This window comes from Strongylocentrotus purpuratus, unplaced genomic scaffold, assembly GCF_000002235.5.
Source record: "Strongylocentrotus purpuratus isolate Spur 01 unplaced genomic scaffold, Spur_5.0 spur5_scaffold_2, whole genome shotgun sequence".
NCBI lineage: Eukaryota > Metazoa > Echinodermata > Echinoidea > Camarodonta > Strongylocentrotidae > Strongylocentrotus > Strongylocentrotus purpuratus.
Window position 1 is genome coordinate 21,242,646 of NW_022145605.1, and position 23,069 is coordinate 21,265,714.

General features: G+C 37.3%; 1 protein-coding gene across 3 annotated transcripts in view; it reads right to left on the reverse strand.

Moving 5' to 3' along the window:
• Nucleotides 1-2,535: 2,535 nt before the first annotated feature.
• Nucleotides 2,536-23,069, reverse strand: part of LOC755056 (E3 ubiquitin-protein ligase TRIM37) — a 31,497-nt gene continuing 10,963 nt past the window's right edge. The window contains exons 5-23 of one of the 3 annotated variants that reach the window (XM_030991949.1): nt 22,666-22,753; nt 21,525-21,647; nt 20,783-20,906; nt 18,794-18,986; nt 17,991-18,041; nt 17,565-17,646; nt 15,960-16,036; nt 15,002-15,182; nt 13,888-13,995; nt 13,359-13,413; nt 12,334-12,413; nt 10,481-10,674; nt 8,432-8,967; nt 6,615-6,824; nt 5,882-5,995; nt 4,985-5,144; nt 4,716-4,780; nt 3,477-3,617; nt 2,536-2,866 (exon numbers count right to left, since the gene is read on the reverse strand). In XM_030991949.1, the coding sequence (XP_030847809.1) occupies nt 2,793-2,866; nt 3,477-3,617; nt 4,716-4,780; nt 4,985-5,144; nt 5,882-5,995; nt 6,615-6,824; nt 8,432-8,967; nt 10,481-10,674; nt 12,334-12,413; nt 13,359-13,413; nt 13,888-13,995; nt 15,002-15,182; nt 15,960-16,036; nt 17,565-17,646; nt 17,991-18,041; nt 18,794-18,986; nt 20,783-20,906; nt 21,525-21,647; nt 22,666-22,753 (2,656 nt within the window). In that variant the 3' untranslated portion in view covers nt 2,536-2,792. Of the gene's footprint in view, nt 2,870-3,476; nt 3,618-4,715; nt 4,781-4,984; nt 5,145-5,881; nt 5,996-6,614; nt 6,825-8,431; nt 8,968-10,480; nt 10,675-12,333; nt 12,414-13,358; nt 13,414-13,887; nt 13,996-15,001; nt 15,183-15,959; nt 16,037-17,564; nt 17,647-17,990; nt 18,042-18,793; nt 18,987-20,782; nt 20,907-21,524; nt 21,648-22,665; nt 22,754-23,069 lie in introns of all 3 variants that reach the window. The other 2 variants (XM_011681883.2, XM_030991950.1) reach the window with 2 other exon arrangements.

The window sequence follows — 23,069 nt, forward strand, 5'->3', positions numbered from 1 at the left end:
ACATGTTGATGCCCACAATTTTATTGATTAGGTTTTATTCTGGTACGTTTCTCCTATATAGTAAAACAAATATTAAATTAAGGACTTCAATATTTTTACGTAGTGTTAACATCTTTTTTGCTCTTACCAAATCAAACATTGTTGGCCGAGAGTCAGATGGACGTTAACTCTGTGTTAAAGTATACCACTAAACGCCCTCTTCTGGCTCAACACGGACAGTATCATCTGGTGAAAGCTGAAAAGACTTCACTATATCTACAAAGCGTTAAAATCCTTCTTGCTCTCAGCATGTAAAACATTACCTAGAGCCAGAAGGGTGTTAACTCTTGTTCAAAGGATGGACATTATCACCCTTTATGCTCTCAGCGGACAACATCTAAACAGGAACAAAGACCATTCTCCTCTGTTTACCATGCGCAACACATAACACAATATAAATCATCTCAACAAAATATACATTTCTTGGCACTGATATAAATACTACAATAAATACTAACAGTGCATGTTAATGACACAGAAGTTTGGAAACGGAAAGGCAACAGTGCACCTCTGTACAGCCATTTTGTGATCCTTCAAGCAAAAACACAATTGCATGTAGATACATGAAGCATACATCTTTTATATTTTCATGAAATTGATAGTTTGAGACAGCCCCTTCACCATTCACCATTTGAAAGGACTTACTAATATAACCTAAGTATCTCTCTCACACAGTCATACACACCACAACTCACACTCTCGTATTTAAATCCACTCTCTCACAAACAAACTCTACCCACTTGAATTTTAACTCTCCGCAGCCTTTTTTTACGTAACAAGAAGTCATCTGCTTGCACTTACTTAATCCCCTGGCAGGTTAAATCTACCCCCTTCCCTTCTTCAATAGATAAATAAATTAATGAAATAGTGAATAAAGAAATACATTTATGAAATATGTATTTCTTTATTCATACAAAATGAAAGAGAAAGAAAGAAAGAAAGAAATAATGCAAGGACGTGTACCATGATACTGTTGAGTAGTAATGCTGGGAATAAGTACATTATAATATCACAAGGGTATATTGTGCACTTACGTCACATTCAAAAAATGTATACACGCTATAGGGTGTATAGAGTTAAGTAGATATGGTAACATATTATATTAAAGGTAACAGTGTAGAAGATTAAAAAAAGCAGTGTTTCAACTTTCTCTATTTAACCCACTGACAACCAAATTCTTTCATTCCTGCAGTTAAAACAATCCTGATATAGGTACACATATCTAGTGCTCAGCAGAATGCAGATGGGCGAGAAATACATCAAATTCCACAGCCTAAGGACTTCAACTTTTGCAAATCTGAAAAAAAATTATAATGGCCAGACAAGTACTTCATACATTTTGAGCAAAATCAACATGGGTTTTGTATTAGAAATCGCATATGCAAGTATAAAATTAGGTGTCCTTTTATAACAGCCCATCTTGCATGTGGTATAAGAGCGTGGAACGCATATTAACATTATTGAATTTACAAGTATTTAGTAATCTTGATCATTTCAGGTAACAATGATCTGAAATATCTGAAGTAAGAAACGACAGTGGAGTACTTTTCAATCGGCAAGATTTTATATCAATAAAATGTAGATATGCGACCATTCCTGAAGAGAGATAACCATAGCACAATGCTCACAACAATCAGATTCACTATTTTTCACGTTGCTTATTAATAACAATACAGGAATCATTAAATGGCCCAGTGTTTTCGAAGTGGCATGTTAAACGAGAGAAAAGCTAACAAGAATGGCTGTGCATTGAATATTTCAAACAATATACTCATGAATCCATAAATTCTTATCCTGATAATAACTCCTCATAAATATTCATCAGTGTAATTTGACCCCATGTTCTTAATGTAGCTTGGCTATGTGACAGTAGATCACCACAGACCAATGACAAAGCTGCTCATAAGCCAATCAAATGTAAGAAATTAACTAGCTTGGAAATTAACTAGCTTGGAAAATAACTAGCTTGGAAATTCACTAGCTTGGAAATTCACTAGCTTGGAAATTAACTAGCTTGGAAATTAACTAGCTTGGAAATTCACTAGCGCAGAAATTCACTAGCTTGGAAATTAACTAGCTTGGAAATTCACTAGTTTGGAAATTAACTAGCTTGGAAATTCACTAGCTTGGAAATTCACTAGCTTGGAAATTCACTAGCTTGGAAATTCACTAGCTTGGAAATTCACTAGCGTGGAAATTAACGAGCTTGGAAATTCACCAGAGCAGAAATTTTATCATATCTTGTTCTTGACAATTAGTTTTTTATGAAACAGGGCCCTGTAATGTTCTCTGTATAGTCTGTGAGTAGCAAGTTGGCCGTAAATAAAGAAATGTTCATACCCAAACAACACTGACAGGACCCACACCAGGGGCCTGTTTCATAAAACGTGTTATCTATAACAACTGCTAAATTTCCATGACAAATTTTCTCTCAGCCAATCAGATGCCATGATTTCAGTAGCTTATAACAGTAGCTTGTAACTTGTTATTGATATCAAGTTTTATGACACAGGGCCCAGTGCTCAGTTCGGAGTTGGTGTGGAGTAGGTTTGGGGGTGTGACTGTGGTATGGAAGTGAAAGTATATTCTTATCTGGGAATCAGGGGCCAGTTTTGTCAAGCCGCCATGAGTCCAAGTTTGCAGACATCCCATAGAAGCACATTTTAATTTTATAACACATGACTCTTTGGGATGCCCAAGAAGAAACAGCTCCCTGGTTCTGATGGTGTACCACGACAGAATGGAATGGGTTCTTAGCAGGCCGTTGATTTGTTAGTTTCTGTCGGCTTATCCTCCGTTGCTCTTGGGCTGGAGTCAGTACTTATTCCTGCTGAATGAAAAAGAAAGGAAAAAGTTGTGTCATGCAATTCTGATTACACTATATGAATGTACATGAATAGTGTGCAGTTGGTTCATAGACATTAACAGCTTTCAATTTTCAGTTGTCAAGGCCAGACTCATTAGCAAATCCAAAAATGTTAATGCATGCAACATCACCACCAATTCCTTCTCCACTAACATAAATGCCACCCCCCCCCCCCCCCCTGCATCATAATCATCATCATCATCATCACCATCATCGTCATCATTATCATCACCAACAAGCTCTGCTTCTATTTAATTCCTCTTTTCTTGTGCCATTACTATTATATTGTCTTGTTTCATTGTATATTTTGTGTAAATTCATCATCATCATCATCATCACTATAAATTTCATCATCCAACACCACAATCGCCATCATCAACATAACCATCACCATCATCATTATTATCATCACCATTACCATAACCATCACCATCATCATTATCATCATCACCATAACATTCATCCTCCAACACTAAAACCACCATCATCACCATAACTATCACCATCACCATCGCCATCACCAGCACAATCCCCACAACCACCACCACCACCACCACCACTATCATCCTACCTGTCGATTCAGCAGAATGACTACTCCTTGTACTGGGTGTGGCCTTCTTGCGGGTGAATGTGATAGATGATGCCTCTTCTCTCTGACACGGCTCTGCATTGCTACTCACCGCTGCAATACCTCCGCTTGATTCGCTACCATCTGCAATGAGAATTTTTTTTTTTTTTTTGTAATTAATTTTTAAAAGTAAAGACCGGTAGTGGTAAAGTTGCGGTTCAAGGGTTTGGGTGCAAAATATCTGTTCAATATTGTTTAAATATTGCCTTCAGAGGTTTAGATGTAATACTTCAACCTAAATTCGCAAAAAAGCAGAAAGATACAGGGTGTATGCCCAAATGTTCAATGTTGAAGTGCATTTGTGATACCAATCCAGGCCAGATCGATATGATAATTTACCAAATATATCAATTAGTAGGCGGTTTCCCGGCAAAATTTGTATCATCATGTATTAGTCAAAACATATTCTTTCACATGATTGGTAATAAGAGCTTCCATTTCATTTTTTGAGAGGGGGGGGGGGCATTTCCAAAACTGGTATATACCTTTAAAAAGAGAGGAGTTTTCTTGTTCTTTACACAATTCTTGCCCTAGCTATTGGATTCTCCAACAACAACAAAAATTAAATACCTAATATACTGTCTCCACTCCCTGAAAGACAATGATATGATTTTGTAAGGATAAGCATGCAGGTAAATGGCCATTGATTTTTGAGCATGGCTATATGAAATCCTCTAAAGTTCCCATTCTTTACCGGGTAAAGTGTTCAGTAAATAAATTGGTAGCAAATGAGTGTTAGTGCCATGTCTGTGAAACATATCTTAACAAGTTTTTTTTTATTGTTATAACAGAATTGGAATTTGTTATAAATAGACTTGTTTCGTTGTCCTGAAACATTTACACATGTCTATGTAAAAATATATTCTACCCCAGGAATCTATTGTGCCATTAATCTTGTAAAAATCTATCCCATTGAATTCAATACAAAAATTGGTGTTTGACCTTATCTTTTTAATACATGAAGTCACATTCTTCTTTTTAGTTAGTATAAAACTACTATATTTCAATCTACATTTTATAAACTTATTTCATGTTTTCTTGTATTTTACTGTAAATAGGACAATATTAGGCTTCTGACTTTTGCCATGTCCTTTCTTTTCTTACAATAAACCAAAATTGAATTGAATTGAATCAAATTGAGTATGGTAAGATGGATTGATATATATGTATACATGTACTTACTTTCTGGCTGTGTTGAATTAGTTGAGTTTCTATCATTCCTTGTCTCTAACTGGTTATTCAGAGCACTGCAAAGAATGAGAAAAGGAATGGAAATATATGGACATAGATGAGTGAATACAATGCAACAAACACAACTCTCATATTTTCTGGCATGAACTAACATCATTTCATCCAGAGTTAAAACCATTCTTTCTTTCTGAACAGACAGTATAACATGAAACTAACGATCACTAGATGTTACAATGTGATAGATGAATAATTTTTTTTACCTGATTCTGGCCATGAGTCTAGCCGTACTGAGGTCATCCAAGGCGGACTGAAGGTCACTTGGGCAGGTTGAAAGGTCAACCAATTGACCATCTTCTATGCTGAATGATGCCGAGGCTGTATTTGCGTCCTCGCTGCTGATTTCTGCTTGACCAGTGGGCTCTAGAAAGAGATGTGGAAAGTTCATGTCAAAATGCAGAACTTTTGACTTGCACAGCTATTTGACTTGCAAAATGACCTCAGAAAAAAAAAATGATAATCTGAATTTATAAATTGCAAAAACTGGGCATACACATGTATATTTCACTGGGTTCCAAGAGTTATTGATGTGCTGAACAACGACTATAGGCATTTGAATGAAACAATGTACTTTCAGCTTAGAACTGTATAACAAGAAACTTATGTGTGCATGGAATGTTACTGAATTTTGCACGTGGTTCTGATTCACCAACATTTCTGACTAACAAATGACAATAAACGTTTTGGCTATTTACAAATGTTTATTAATCTGTGTGTTTATAAGATATAAGAAGCTTCACACAAAACACTTTTATCAATTCATTTTGCCACTGCATTTTTACTTTTGTTAAGTGGTTTTACAACATCATGTATAACAAGGTTTTCATTACACTCTGCATTAATTTTGAAGAATGCACACCATTTCTTCCCGAAGCAATCACCCTCCATCACTTCCCGACACGAACTGAACTCTTAATTTCAAACTTGGACCCAACACTGGATCAATACCTAACCTCAATCCTAACCTTAACCCTAAACATAACTCTAACTCTAAACATAACCTGGAACCAAATTGCAACCCTAACCCTATACCTTTTACAAAATTAAGCCTGGAGCAAATGGCGGGTCACCAGTTGTGTCGGGGGTCAAAGCACACTTACCCCCATCTACTGCTCTGTCTACCTTCTTCTCCCCCTGACTGCAGACTTCTGTCGAGAGCTGGAGAGAGATGCTAGGAACCGGCTTGGTTTTAGGCTTCCAGAAATAAGGGAAACCTGTAAGTATGATGGATGCAAAAATTGGAATGTAGAAAGATATTGACCAAAACATCATTTTTTTTGTTTTTGAAAATCATATTTTATTGAGGAAAATCGTACTGTCGTATTTGCTTCTAAAAATTGTACTAAATACGACTAAATCGTACTGGTTGGCAGGTCTGAATCAGGAGTGCATTCATCACAAATACAAATATCCTGGTTGAGTAAAATAAGTCGGACTATGGTTGGGTGTAAAATAATAAAATAATACTATCAAAAATACTGTTGCACTTGAGCTTTGAAGAGGTCAGGATTTTGTATACATGTCTTTCATCTTCAATCTGGGGGGTGTTTCACAAAGACTGAGATCAATTTTAAGTTGAACTTAACTATGGCAGGCCGTTTATGCCACTAGTCACAAATCTACAGAATCTAAATTTGTTGACAGTTCATGGTTAAAGAAAAGAAGTTCCTTACATTGTGAGTTTAAGGTATATTTAAGACTTTTTTTCTTCAACCATGGTGAGAGCAAACAGGGGCATGAACGGCCTGCCATAGTTAAGTCCAACTTAATGTCAATTTTATTCTTTATGAAACACTCCCCAGGGTAAATGCAGGAGGTGTGAAAGGAACTCACCCAGTGCACTATCGGACTTGGAGACTCCCACAGCCCCTGCCGCATCCTCCGCTACCTCGCCCGGCTCCTGCCCAGACGACGACGGGACGTCCAACGTGGTCAGACCCATGTCCAGCATGCGAGTCTGGATGCGACGTAGGATAGAGTCTGCCGATAGGGGGCGCCCTCTCTTCTCACGCTCACGCTTGTCCTTGCTCGACTTGGCATGCACTGTTGTTGAGATAGATACAGAGGTTATTATTATTATTTATTTGACCATTCATAAAAATAAAAAAATACAGCATGGCAAGTGACAAGTATATAATAGAATGAACAAACACATGCAAAGAGATAAGGGAGCAGCAAGTGGGTCAGGGGGCACAAAATTGAAGTTCAACACTGTTGTTGAGATAGATACAGAGGTTACGCTGAGATACTTTTACTACAAAGGAAAAGTCGTGCCGCTGCATGTAAACAAAACTTTAAATAGCATTATGCTTGCACTTACTTTTAATTGTATAATAAAAGTTGTCCTCTCTGTATAGGATCTTTTGATTGTTCTTTACAAATACAAGAATACTGATAGACGTCCATCAACAAGAACCTACTAGCTGGAACGTGACAAAATATTTTTTTTTTCTCTCTCTTTATTAATTCTACAAAGATCTGATGTATGGAGGGAGCACTACAAAACATTGATTCGAATCTATTTCATATCATATCAATTGGTTGCACAATAAAGAACATAGTTGACAAAGTAAGTTCAAAATTATGAATGAAACATGAACCTACTGGAAAGCATAGCTTGTAGATTCCCAAGAATAAATATAGTATGAAAATCATATGTCTTAATAATCACAGTAAAATAGATATAACATAATAACATATTTTCATAAATCATTTTTAAAGTGTCTAAATAATCGAAATATACAAAAGAACAGAATGACAAGACGGGACACAAAGGACAGGAAACTGACATAACAAGATAAGACAGGACATAACAAGATAAGACAGGACATGACAAAACAATTCATGACATTGACAAATAAAATGTAACAAAAACACAAAAATTCATTTGAAAAGGGTTATCAACCTCATCATGAGAGAAAATAATTTGAAGTAGAGGTAAAGAAATACACACATCATGAGGAATATCACAAGGAAACAATGTACATATACATGAAACAAAAACACTAAGGGTGGTATTCTAGAAAGCGGACTAATTTTAGTCCATGGTTTAATCCACCGGCTAAGTATGGAATGCCAGGTGTTCATATGAATATATTTTTGAAAAATTTGATATGTGCCTAAATTACCATGATAACATAATTGTATCATAATTATATTGTTGTTTATTAATTATGTTATTACATTTTAATTTAATTTGAGACAGATTAACACTATGAACATGACAGACAATGAAAGTGGACAAAATATACAGTTCCTCAGGTAGACAAAGGAACATCCCTTCACTGCTATTATGTAAAAATGTGTAGAACAGGTGAATATGCATGTGACACCTGTTCTACACATTTTTACATAATAGCAGTGAAGGGATGTCCCTTTGTCTACCTGAGGAACTGTATATTTTTTCCGCTTTCATTGTCTATCATGTTCATAGTGTAAATTATTCAAAAACATATTTATATAGACACTTGGCATTCCATACTTAGTCAGTGGATTAAAAAATGGACTAAAGTTAGTCCGCTTTCGAGAATACCACCACATAGCATCTTACTGAACTCACTCACAATACAGTGCGGAATACATAGTGACGGTATAAACACAGGGAGGAAATGAATCATGGATTAAACAAGGAAGCAGGAATGATTTATCACCTCTTGAACGATACGGAGGCTTGGGCATGAACCCCAGGATGCTATCCCCAGCTCTTGTCATCTCAAGAAGCTGCATCAGCATGATGTCTTCCTCTCTGAGATTCTGCATCATCGATGCCGCCGCTCCATCGCTTTTGTGATGAGATGCTTGCTGATGATGGTGATGGTGGTGGTGGTGATGGTGTGGACGGTGCGCATGGTTATGAGAATGGGGTGTGGCCCCCGTCGCCGACGCCCCTCCTCCTCCGTTTCCAGCTGTAGCTGCCGATGCGGTCGCTGCAGCGGTGGAGGATGAGAGTGTGTTTGGATTAGTCTGTTTAGATGATGACGATGACGATGATGAGGATGATGATGGCGAGAGTGAGGGTGGAGTATCCTTACCGGACCCGAGTGGTATTTGGCTTGATGGCTGGGTTAGAGAGGAGGAGTGAGCTGTATCCATGGTAACCGCATTTAGGGATGTATCGAGGGACCCATCTAGGGGACCTTCTTCAACATCCCATATTCTGGAATGTTCAACGTCATTCTCACCAGACCTGGAAGAAAAAAGTTTAAATAAAAATTAAAGAAATAATGCCAACAAATAAACAGAATTCGATTAGCCATTTGAATTCCAAAACTAATGTTTTATCATTCTCTTCTTTCTTTTTTTTTGTCAGAAATGTAATAAATGCTAAGACCATATTTAGTACTTTATCTTGTGATAGCGTCCTTTAAAGACATTGTCCTTTATTCAATATAACTTTAAAAATTGAATTGTTGATAACAAATCTTGCTAGAAAAAGGTATCCAATTTCGAAACTAGAAGATGAATAACATTGGAAAATGTCACAGCTGGCGTAATGGTGAACGAGAAAGATTAAAAGCAATAGAAAAAGAAAATTAATAAAAGGAACAGAGGGAGAGATAAACCAGGAAACAGAAACTAATGAAAACAAAAATAAACAGGGACTGGAAAAAAAGTTAACAGACATGAGAGAGACAGGCAAACACTGTTTACATATGTAAGATGAAAAGGCAGAGATACATAGGATATAGGCTTATGCAGTAGGATAACGAACGAGATTCATTGAGTTCATTGTCCGTCTAATTGTGACTTAACCAAGTGCAGTGCATCTCACTAATACACAAGCAAAATCATGTATTATTTGTTTGATAAGATGGGTCTACAACTTGAGTACAAAGTCGAGAAATTGATGGTTGTTATTACCAAAATAAATCCTGTGCATACGGTAAAAAATAATGCAAGCACATGATCCATTTCAACGCTTCTCATCGGCTACATTCTTGAACCCATTTTTATAAAACTAAATAAAATCCATCCAGGGGGGTGTTTCACAAAGACTAAGATCGACTTAAAGTTGGACTAAACTATGGCAGGCCTTTCATGCCACTGTTTTCTCTTACCATTTACTACCATTGGTCTCTCAAGGGACGTACAAATCATGGTCACAAATCTACAGAATTTACAGTTTTTGATAGTTCATTATTGTAGGAAAGAGTACTATCTAAAGATCATAATGGTGAGAGCAACCAGTGGCATGAAAAGCCTGCCATATTTAAAGGTAAAGGCCAGTATTGGAAACGCCCCAATTTCAAAAAATGAAATGGAAGCTCTTATTACCAATCATGTGAAAGAATATGTTTTGACTAATACATGATGATAACAATTTTGCCGGGAAACCACCTACTTATTGATATATTTGGTAAGTTAGTTTATCTATTAGGATATGAGAGATAAACGCATGTGTCACGCACGTGTCGCGCACGTGTGCGTAGTCCCATATACATCTTTCTGTGTACAGTGCTTGTAACTTTACCAAGACTGGGCCAAATTTCGTATCATTTTGATGATTCCAGAACCTTGCAGTACATACCAATACTTATATGCTAGATGATCAACCCTTTCTGATCGATTCCACAACGTTTCTTTCACAATGCAATCGCATGACCATAACTGGTCTTTATCTTTAAATCTGACTTAAAGTCGATCTTAGTCTTTGTGAAAGACCCCCTTGGACACATAAAAACATGATAAGAGTGTCTCACATGGTCTCTTCATCGACGTCGTTCTCTTCATTGAGAGGCCCACCCTCCAGGTCATCGTGCTCTCCGTCATCGGCCACGATGACCGTAGCAACAGCATCATCATCCTCGTCTTCATCATCCTCCTCCTCTTCCTCTTCATCATCGTCATCGGATGATGAGGGAGACGACACCGTCACGCTTGAGTTGTCACTCTCCTGCCAAGTTATGAATTGCATGATGTTTGTTTAGCTTCTATTATTGTACTGTCAAACCTGTCTATAGCGAACGCCCAAGGGAAACACAAAAGTGGTTTTGTAGACAGGTGGTCTTTAGTGACAAGTTCCTATAGTACAGGTTTCAATGAGAAACCATTTTCAAGAGAAACAAAAAAATGTGGTCTTTGGAGACAGGTGGTCACCAAAGCAGGTTTGACTGTACTAGTAAAGGCAATATTGAATTCTGAAAGGCCAATTGTGAGAACATTTTCACCAAGTTTCAATTCTACCTCTCCCAAATCTTCACAAATCTACAGAATTTACAGTTTTTGATAGTTCATTATTGTAGGAAAGAGTACTATCTAAAGATCATAATGGTGAGAGCAACCAGTGGCATGAAAAGCCTGCCATATTTAAAGGTAAAGACCAGTATTGGAAACGCCCCAATTTCAAAAAATGAAATGGAAGCTCTTATTACCAATCATGTGAAAGAATATGTTTTGACTAATACATGATGATAACAATTTTGCCGGGAAACCGCCTACTAATTGATATATTTGGTAAGTTAGTTTATCTATTAGGATATGAGCAGGTTTGACTGTACTAGTAAAGGCAATATTGAATTCTGAAAGGCCAATTGTGAGAACATTTTCACCAAGTTTTAATTCTATGTGGAAATAACTCTCCCTAGGGAGTTAGAATAACAAGAATTACTCCGGATATTGGTATCAGGGGCCAGTTTCTTGAAACCAACACAATTATGAGTTTTCCGACAACCTATAGATAGGTATGTTATATAATTAACACCCATTTCAATGGGATGTCCATAAACTTAAACCCCGTCTTAACCGGAAAATAAGGTCGCGGTGTCATCCGTACGTTGTCTGATTGACATTCTACCCCGTTCCAGTTAAGATGCGTCAATCGGGGTAACGTCCGGACAATATTGAGGCGACATCGAGGCGAGTTTCACCCTAGTCGGGCCAGGATGAGATCGCGGTAACGTCCGGACATTGTACGTTGACATCCTGACAAACGGCATATTAAGATGCGCGCGGAACTCCACCCGGGTAGAATGACGTCAGGGCCGTGAAAAAATGTATACATGTACACAGCGCGCACCAGCTGATCCCGATGAGGGAGGTGCGGTTGTTATGGTAACATACCCGAGTGAGGTTTTTGCGAATGGTTGGTTAAGATGGTGTCCATGAGCCTGGCAAAAGCTCACCCCGTGTTTCACGATCAGACCCCCAGCTGTTTCTTATCCACATATCGCTCGGGTGAAATCGAAAAAGTTCTATTAAGACGGGGCTTTAGACTAAGAACTTTAGAACTGGCCTCTGATTCATATATGTACTCTTGGAAAACCAAATTAACAAGTTGTGTCATGCCTCATATATCGGTATTGGCTCCAGACTGTCAGCCAAATCTGAAGTCATTTTTTAGATTTTCTCTAATTGAAGGGCTTCAATATTACACCATATGACGAACACTGATAACACGTATGGCCATACATGTACATCTCAAATTTGTAAAACTGGAAGCATTGTTAAACAATGCCTTTTATTAAGGGAAAAAATATGGGGGGGGGGGGGATGCACACAAAAGGAGAACATAGTTGGTAAAAAAAAAATTGTGTCATAAAAATGTACCACTAACCTGTGTATCAATTTGATCTCTACAGGAGTCTCCTTGACCTTCTGAACACAACTTAACCTGAACACCATCACGATCAGTATCTGAAGGGAGGGGGGGGGGGGGATATAATGATTTATATTCACACGCATGAATGAAGTTTATAAAGACCCAGGGGAGTGTTTCACAAAGATCCTAAGTCGAACTTAACTCTAAGTTGGACTTTAAACATTATGGAGAGCCGTTTGTAGCCTTAGACAAAAAAAATTTAAAAAGCAAATATTCAAGTATTTTAGATTTTTCATAAATTCCACATCAAGAAAATGAAATCTCCTTGATAATAGAAAATGTGAATGATGTGATTCAACATTTTATGCCTTTCAAAATAAATTTTACAAAATATTTTCAGAGATGCTAACAGCTTTCCATAATTGTTAAGAAATTGTTAAGAAATTAAAAATTAAGAGATGAATTATTTATCAACAGAAAGCATAATTATAAGCCATTCATTACAAAAAATATAAATTATACTCTATTCTAGAGTCTGTCAGGTGAGAAACAGCTCTCTGAAAAATTGGAATCTAAAGATTTCAAAAATCGAAAGGTGTCGACCTGAACTTGATGACATCATCTTATGTGGAATATGAAAATTCACAATCATGACTTTGCTTTAATTAAGCACGGCTCATCGCCTCAGCTATAAAGGCAAGCCGATCAGGTCCCCATGTCATGTCACGGCGTCAAATTTGAACCCTGTTGACCCATTATTTGGAGTGCAGAAAATGAGGTTTTAATTTGCTTTTGAAAGGGAAATTATATTGCATTCCTTTGTATTTGTACTCTATGTTCATTCAGCGTTCCATTGATATAAAGTTTTACTTAGTCTCACAAAGTCCACTGCTGGAGTGACAAGCTCTACAAAGTACTGTAATTCTGTCGCAAATTGAGTAATCAAGAACTGATAATGAAAGTAAAAGATTAATTTCAAAATGACATGATTTTAATTTTTTCATTTCGTAATCCATGTATATGATATGCATTAGTCTTACCGGGCGATGATCGTTCAGCGCTGCTCTGTGTTCTTGATAATTCTATGGCAAGTCTCTGTAGTGAAAGAAATACACATACAAAATAGTATAACAGCAAGAGAAATGAAATTAATCATACATGCATGCATAACAAAAAAAACAAAAAAAATGGAAATAGGCAACAGACACCTCTCTTAACATATTACCTTATACATACATATATTTGTTCTCAGTTGCTATTATTTTTAACCTAATTTCACTTTTGCTTAAATATTGAGTTCAAAATTCAAGTCTGTACTTGGTATTACAGCTCCAATTGATAGTGAATGAAATACATAGAGAAAGAGAGAAAGAGAGAGAGAGAGAGAGAGAGAGAGGGGGGGGGGGAGAAGATACACAGGTTTACTTGAAAATATAAATATCATCTACATGTATAGGAAGTCTCATGTTTTTCCATCGAAACATTTAAAGAGTTTCTGTGAACACACGCATGAATAAGAATAACACCACTACTATACTGTCATAGTTGACCTTTTGACCTTTGACCTACCTCTTTAAGGTCACTGATCTGCTGTACTGACTGCCTCTGTGATGTCTCCAGCTGGTTGATGTACCACTGCTGGTCTCGACACTTCTGATAGAATGTGGGTGGTCGCACCTGTTTCCCAGAAAAAAAAGACGATAAACATCACTTAAACCCATTGCTTATGGGAACCGGGTGATCCCTGTATCAAGCCTAACAGTATTAGATAATTCAGTAGTCAATGGGTTCAGACATTCACTAAATTACTGTTATAATTGACGATTGATTAAAGTTGTAATACCTTGGATGCTGAAAGAAAGCACACTAATGATGAGATGTAGCAAGCATACAAATAGGGAACCTACAGCTGAAGGTCCCATTAAAAAAAAGGAAGTGGGAGCTGATTTTTCTAAAAAAGATACACGTCGGCATCTTCACATTACCCATTTTCGAAGTGGGAAATCACTTCCAACAAATTTGTATTGTGTATTTATTAACATATATTTCCTTTTCAACATGAAACACAATGTATGAATTCAACATAGAATATATATACAGTAAATAATGCAGATACGGAAAGAGGCGAAAACCCGAAAAGCATAGCTTGAGTTGGGAACGCCAATAATAAGTTAACAATGATTGCGCTTCAACATTAAAGCATAGAAACTGAAGATAGGACATCCCAAATAGGCAGCATTAAAGACATAATGACAAAAGGAAAGGAGTTGGCAAGTGAACATTGTGCCGTTTTATTTGGCATCCTAGTCAACTAGTCCCGAGCCAACAAACACTTCTTTTCTTTTTAAATATAATATCGTGCCACGGTAAGAGAGAATGTAATATTTCAAACATGCGTCAGATTAGGACTATCGCCTATCCCTGTTCTACTATTTTACTACTCTCATTCCAAGTAGACATCCACTCTAAACTCTTAAAAACTGGTCAAAGATGCGTAAGAGTTATTTTCGCGACTCTTTTCTTTACTCAGGTGATGTGGAGGAAGAAATTCCTCAATTGTCAGAGTATTTTATTAAGGTAGCTCGAGGAATGCCAGGGTACAGCACTAACAAAATTTGTAAATATAATCATATGTAAATGTTGTTGCTGTTGTTATTATTGTCTTGCATACTGGACGACGTACCTGGAACTGTAGAATCAGTGTGTCGTCTTTGAGATAGCCTTCACCAGACAGTAGATCCAGCCTGAAGAACCTGTTGTACCCCCAGCATTCACCGACCTCAAAGTCTGAGGCAAACTCACGTACGATGTTCCTACTGTTATCGTGTGAGGCCTGGTGGATCATCTCCACTCTGTATTCGTACCTGGCGAAAAAAGGAAACAAAACGTATCAACCCAAATTCACAAAGAAGGTGCTGCGTCGAAAGGTGTCATATGATGCACATAAACCTAGGTCTGTCGACAAACCTCCTCTGTGAATTCAGGCCTTTATGTCCAACTGTTTATGAAGTATGAACTCGCATGGTCTTTCATAAAACTACTTTCAATGCTCAGCAATCCCATTCATTGCTTCAGTTTTCCCCTGTTTTCAGAAATAAAACAACATAAATGTTGCATGGATCACAGAACAGCTATGTGGGGCTTGGAAGTCACAACTGCCAATCTCCCAACACCCTCATGAGAAGCATACAAGATAAACGTACAGAAAACCCACAAACACATGAACACATTACTAATACTACTACTAATAATGATGGGCTCTTGAATAGCACATTGCCACTCCTGGCTCCTGGTAAACTTCCTCAGAAAACAAAAATTACATGTACCTCTTTATGGTTGTCATAAAGGAAAGATTCTGCTGAAAAAACAAAACTTGTCAATGTGAATGAGTGATAATTATTCAGCGGATATCAAATATACCTGAGAGGACAAGTAACGTTATCCCCCCCCCCCCCCCCCTTTAACCCCTTATGCTCAGCTACCTCTCAAGCTAGCAACATTTCTGCAATGTAAGACCAGTTCCCCTCCCCCTACCTAATACAACTCTACAAATGGATGGTCAAACTTAGAGACATTGTATTAAGCACCATATAAAAGCTAAATATTATTATTATTATAAAGGCCTTCCTAGAGATCCTTACTTGGATGTTTCTGGCAAGCCTGATGACAGCTCAAGAAAGACCGAGAGGTAGTTTCCTCTTACAACACCATTACCATCCTACAAGAAAAACAAAAACAAATTATTCATGTATAAACAGCAATCATACAATAAAAATGATATTCAAGTTACTCATGTACGTACTCCACAGCAATCTTTCACTCAGAAAACATGAAGATGCTATCCTAAGTGTTGATAAATCTCGGCTTCTAATTATTCACATATTTTTGAAGAGCAGGGTGTCACAGATTTCATAACTTTCCAGATTGTACCAAATATGTATATGATGCTTTTACTTTTTTATTGCATAAAATTGCTAGAAATTTAAAATGAAAACAATTTATCAATGTCCATAGGAAAATGGGAAGAATACAGCCCAAGATCTAGAAGTGCCCAAGTGCTAGAAGTGCAATCTTCTGTGCAAAATCACAATGAATACTCATGAAATTAATTGTGTATATGCACCGAGAGTGGCATAATACGCAACTCATATAGTTTTAATCTTTTTTGGGGGAGGGGATTCATACGCTAAGAGATCCAGTTAAGACTCTTTTATGTGAATTTAGAAATGGAAACCTGACTTTATAATGGTCATCTGAGGGAAACAAAGAGGTAGACAGGTGACCTTTCTAGATGGGTTCAACAACATGTTTCATCATAGAGAACAATGATGTAAGTGATTACTATAGACAGGTTAACTTTAAAGGTAAAGACCAGTATTGGCAACGCCCCAATTTCAAAAAATGAAATGGAAGCTCTCATTACCAATCATGTGAAAGAATATGTTTTGACTAATACATGATGATAAAAAATTTGCCGGGAAACCGCCTACTAATTCATATATTTGGTAAATTTATTTCTCTCATGGTCTGGTGAGAGAGATAGGGTAGTCCCATATACATCTTTCTGTGTATAGTGCTTGTAACTTTACGAAGAATGGGCCAAATTTCTTATCATTTTGATGATTCCAGAACCTTGCAGATGCTAGATGCTAGATGATCAACCTTTTCTGATCGATTCCACAACGTTTCTTTCACAATGCAATCGCATGACCATTACTGGTCTTTACCTTTAATAGAAAGGTGGACGCAAAGAGAGGTTTGCCTGCATAGACTGAATTCCAAGGAATTTTAATCTTCTGCCAATCATTTATATCATCTTTCATTTAGATAGCCAATGAATGAGTTGTGAAGTTAGAAAAGAGATTTACTTACTGGATGGACTTTAAAGCCCCATTGTACTACTTGTAGCTACTTGCTCCCTCTATATAGAAAAATTTCCCAATTGGTGCATGTTGGTCCCCATGATCCTCTTTTTCTTATGTTAATTGAGAGCTGAGTTAATGAGAACTAGTACAGCCGGCCTTTAAGTCTCCATGAGAGAAGGACTGTACACAATTCTTATTTTTAATTGTACCATGCGAAGGAGCACAGTGACCAAACAATTGAACTGTGAAGCTTTGCATTCTGGAACATTTCAGGCCTAAACAGAGTGTTGTAGCATATCCCTGTTACTTCTTTTAGATCTAATTAACTAGTGAAATAAGTGACTCATGCAGACTTTGAGAAGGGAGATGAAAAGTACTCACTGGATAGACTTTGAGTCTCCAGCTGAGACCAGCAACCATGAGAGGAGGACTGTAAACAGGATCAGCTTTGTGTTGCAGTGCTCTAGAAACAAAAAGATATTTAACCCGTTTTAATAAGACAAGACATACATGTTTTTCTTCAAGCACACAATACGACGCATGAGTGACATTGTAACAGCAGTATTAAAAAGGTTAGATTTTGACATAGAACTAAACTACAAATTCTGAGTAACTTTTTAAGTTATGGTTTACACAATCAGATCTACTTTTTTCTGTTTTTTAATTTCAATATATAAAAACCAAATATTCAAATGTTAAATATTTTTAAACAAGATAAAAGAGGAGAAATATGGATTGATTAAAGATTATTCAGAATTGAAACACAAACATAAAAATCAAACATTAATTTGTGAATAAAATACTCACATGAAGCTTGTAAGGACAAATCTGCTGCTGTCATATGCTGGGACAAGTTCACTGTGGACAAAAAATGAAATGCAAAATGAAATAAACATGAAAGAATAATCTTTCCCAGCACCATCGACAATCGCTTATTTACAAATGATGAAGGAAACTTTCAAAATGTAATTTAAAAAAAAAAAAAGTTTGAAAGCAAGATTATTTGGATTTTCAACACTTTGAAGCTGACAAGAAGTCTGAATCCTGTCCAAATCCTTAAATGAAAGACAGAATATACATGCAAGTAGCGCTGTAGTATTAGAGTGGGTTAAAGTTCAAAGTGGACATTGGTTCAAGCCCCGGCAGGTCACCAATGTCCTTTGTAAGTCATGAATCTGCATTTGCCACTCTCAACCCAGGTGTACTAAGTGGGTACCTGTCAGGATTTATTCCATGAATGAGCTGTGCGCTGATAATGGTTCTCAAAGCTACAGCTGGGGGGTGTTTCACAAAGATCCTGAGTTGAACTTATCTCTTAGTTGGACTTAACAACTATGGAAAGCCATCAGCATCTTTGAAAATATTTTGTAAAAGTAATTTTAAAAAGGCATACAATGTTTATTTGAATCACTCATATTTTCTATTATCACGAAGATTTCATGTTCCTGATGTGAAATTTATGAAAAGTCTAAAATACTTGAACATTTGCTTTTGAATACATTTCATTTTAAGGCTACAAATGGCTCTCCATAATATTTAAGTCCAATTTAGAGTTAAGTTCAACTTAGGATCTTTGTGAAACCCCAGAAATGATGATCATCAGTCTGTACCTTGTGAAATCAGCTGGAACAGGAGCTGTTACAAAGGAAGCCATTGGCTTACGATGGACCTGCGTGAAGGTCTGTAGGACGTCAGCACTCTTGGCTATCAGCTCACTCTTAGAGCAGGAGTTGATCTGGTGCTCCACCTCATGTAGGAGTGATTCCAGGAGCTCCGTCTCCTGCATCAGGGAGTTCTTTTGACCTAGATATTGCAGGGCAGAAAGGAGGATAAACAACGAAGTATTAATGTGAAGGTATGTAGGACGTCAGCACTCTTGGCTATCAGCTCACTCTTGGAGCAGGAGTTGATCTGGTGCTCCACCTCATGTAGGAGTGATTCCAGGAGCTCTGTCTCCTGCATCAGTGAGTTCTTCTGACCTAGATATTGCAGGGCAGAAAGGAGGATAAACAAGGAAGTATTAATGTGAAGGTATGTAGGACGTCAGCACTCTTGGCTATCAGCTCACTCTTAGAGCATGAGTTGACCTGGTGCTCCACCTCATGTAGGAGTGATTCCAGGAGCTCTGTCTCCTGCATCAGGGAGTTCTTCTGACCTAGATATTGCAGGGCAGAAAGGAGGATAAACAAGGAAGTATTAATGTGAAGGTATGTAGGACGTCTGCACTCTTGGCTTTCAGCTCACTCTTAGAGCAGGAGTTGATCTGGTGCTCCACCTCATGTAGGAGTGATTCCAGGAGCTCCGTCTCCTGCATCAGTGAGTTCTTCTGACCTACAAATTGCAGGAAGGAGGATAAACAAGGAAGTATTAGTGTGAAGGTCTGTAGGACGTCTGCACTCTTGGCCATCAGCTCACTCTTAGAGCAGGAGTTGATCTGGTGCTCCACCTCATGTAGGAGTGATTCCAGGAGCTCCGTCTCCTGCATCAGTGAGTTCTTCTGACCTAGATATTGCAGGGCAGAAAGGAGGATAAACAAGGAAGTATTAGTGTGAAGGTCTGTAGGACATCAGCACTCTTGGCTATCAGCTCACTCTTAGAGCATGAGTTGACCTGGTGCTCCACCTCATGTAGGAGTGATTCCAGGAGCTCTGTCTCCTGCATCAGCGAGTTCTTCTGACCTACAAATTGCAGGACAGGAAGGGCCATAATGGGCATGTTGAATGATACATCAAAACATACAGGCGTGATTGTTTAAAATCTAGTTAACGGGAGAAGATTTCCAGGTTATTCAAGGACTTTATCTTTAGTTTTTTTTTTTCAAATGATCTCTAGGAAAAGGGTTGCTTTGGTGTACAAGACATTAAAAATATATTGACATGTTAAAAATATATTAATGAAACCTTGACAAGCAAAGTATAGGGAACTACTGAAAAACTATCATAATGAAGAGTTGAAATAGGGACTTTTTCGCAAGGTGACGCAAGTGCTGACTAGAGCTTGCCACCCTGTACTAGCTCGACTCCCGACGTTAATACAGCTGAATACTGTCGTAGGTTTGGACGCTAAACAGATATTTTCACTCCGAGTGTGACTCCCCTAAAGATTAGCGTTGTAGAAGGCCCCGTCGCCTGTTGCGAAAACTGCCTAATGTTAAAGGGGGGGGGGATTGGTGGCGACAAAAAAAACAGTTTCTCCAGTAGCATTTCTTCTTTTTTTCAATACAGATTTATATTGAATTGAATTGAATTGAATTTATTTACCACTTTCATAAAAACATACAAAGGCAAAGAATACAATACTTTTTTGCAAACATAGAAAATATAAGGACAACACGTTAGCCAAAAAAGTCACTGATGATGTAATGTAGGAGAGACAGCAATTGATTCCTTTTTATTCTAAAATTGCTTTACAACATCATCTGCTGATTTCAACATGAACACTGTTCTTTTATTTGAGGCTGTAAATGAGTCTACAGGCTAAGAATTGAATGGCTAATCACTTCACAATCACTCTTCAAAAACTTCAGATCATCTTCAGATTATCAATTGTTGCTTGTATTTGATATAGAGTAGAGTAGTTTCTTTTCTCTAGGACCTTACCCATGAGAGTGAGAAGTTTACTCTTGAGTTGTGTTTCCAGTCTTGAGATCATAAGTTCTACCGTGTTCCTGATCTCTCTCACCCGGTCATCTTTGGCACTTCTGACACTGTCTACATTACGATCCTATCAGAGAAAGAAATTTTTTTTTAGTATGAATCAATTACTTGTAAGTACTTATCTCAAAATATGTATTCAATATAAAAGTGGTTAAAGTGAGTGTTAATTTTGAAATGAATGATAACTATAATTGATTATGGCAATAATAATGAGACTTTGAATCAATTGGCAACAGACAATGTATAGTATTAATATAATTATCATCGTGATCATAATCATCATCACAGCCATCACTCTCACTATGATCATCATTACCATCGTGATCATCATAGCCGTCATTTTCACCATCATCACCATCATCATCATCACAAAAATCATCAAGTTCATCAACAGCACCGTTCTCTTCACCATCATCAACATGTTTTGTATATTTATTTATTTAAAACGGTTTTGATAAGAAGTCCTTCATGGCCAGATTGCTGAATTGCAGATTCTTCTACTATCAGAATAGATATAATGGACACATCATCATCATCACCACCATGATCATGATTATCACCATCATGATGATGATGATGATCATCATCATCATCATCGCCATCATCATCGTCATCATCATCACATCATCACCATTATAATCACCAACATCACCAACTTGATTATCATCATCAATACATGGCTTACAATGTCTTGATTAAGGCTGATTAATTCTCGTAGTCTTCTCCTTAAGGCAAGCTGTTCTTCTTGTATCTGCGATGCATGTTGGGCCCAGATCTCATCCAGGGGCTTGAATGTGTGCCCAGAATGCTTCAAAATAGAGGGAGATAAATCAGTAAATATGATTATTAACGCTCTCTGGTCCGTGTTTCGCTAATGAAGTTAAACTGACCCTGAGTCTAAGACAACTTAGAACTTGTGAGTAACCTCCTCTGTTAAACCTGATTTTGAACAAAAGCTTAAGCCCAGAGTTAGGTGGAACACAGGTCTGTGTATCCTATTTGCTATTCTGAAAGAAAATTATACCTGCATCATGAAGGAATTGAAGTGACATGGCTTTTGTCTTTTGCTGCACACTGCTCTCTGTTCATGCCATGAGTTGCCACCATATAACCATAGCCATATCATTACTTTGAGAGAGTTTATACTAAATCCCAACAAGAGGCCTAATCATGCATTGACTTGTATCAATCACACACACAAGGCAAGTATGGCAAACATATACAAGTTCAAAATATACATTCATTGACTTGTATGAATCACTCATTCAACATTATACCCTGACCCCTGACCCCAAGCCTGCACCATAATGTTTTCTTCTTTTTTTCTTTATCACATTCTCTAATATTTCTTTACTTCCTCCATTTATCTAATATTCTCTTTCTGCTTTTATCTCACATTTTTGTTTTCCTTCCATTTCTGTGACATGATATCCACTACAGAATAGCCATGGATGTTAAATGTACAATGAATAGTAGAAGGGCTAAACAAGAAATAAATTGAACCCTCTGGTTACTTAAGTCACCTCTCTGCACAGTTGCTTGTTAGCCATACGTGCAATTTTGTACAAATCAATATGCACCCATTGGCGGAAGGAATGCTTTGTGCAACACAGCTGCTTTGCAAAATTACCCATCTTTGGTCTTGATTAGCTCCATGACAACCCTTTCAACGCGGGCATTGATAAATATTGCCCTGGAAACAGTGAAATAATCTTTAAAACTTTGGTATATCTATCTCATGATAAATACAATGTGGCATAGGGAGATCATTTGTGTTGCATATAAAGAGTTAAACCTGAAATAAATTAAAAGTGTGTGAAATTTACCATTCCACCCCACAAGGCACACTGGTGACAGATGCATTTATGACAGGTCCAGCAGTACACACTCAGCTTCTCATTGTGCAATTCACATCTGAAAAGAAAACATTTGGTACGAAACAGCAATCAAATATGGGATTTTATATCAAATTCACATCACATCATCTGGCAAGTAAATCTGCAATCAACAATGTAAGTTACTTGTTATTTCCAATTTCACAATAAATAAGTGCCTAGACCTATAGTACATGTACATGTACATGTAGGTATTTGATAAATCTAATTAGATGTTTCTTTCAAAATTTCAATCTTTGATTTGACTGTGCTAAAATAGTTGAAGAAAAAAACCGCTGTTATTTGTTGTAAAAGAGTAATATTAATTATTTTGCTATCTATGATTAACTACAGTC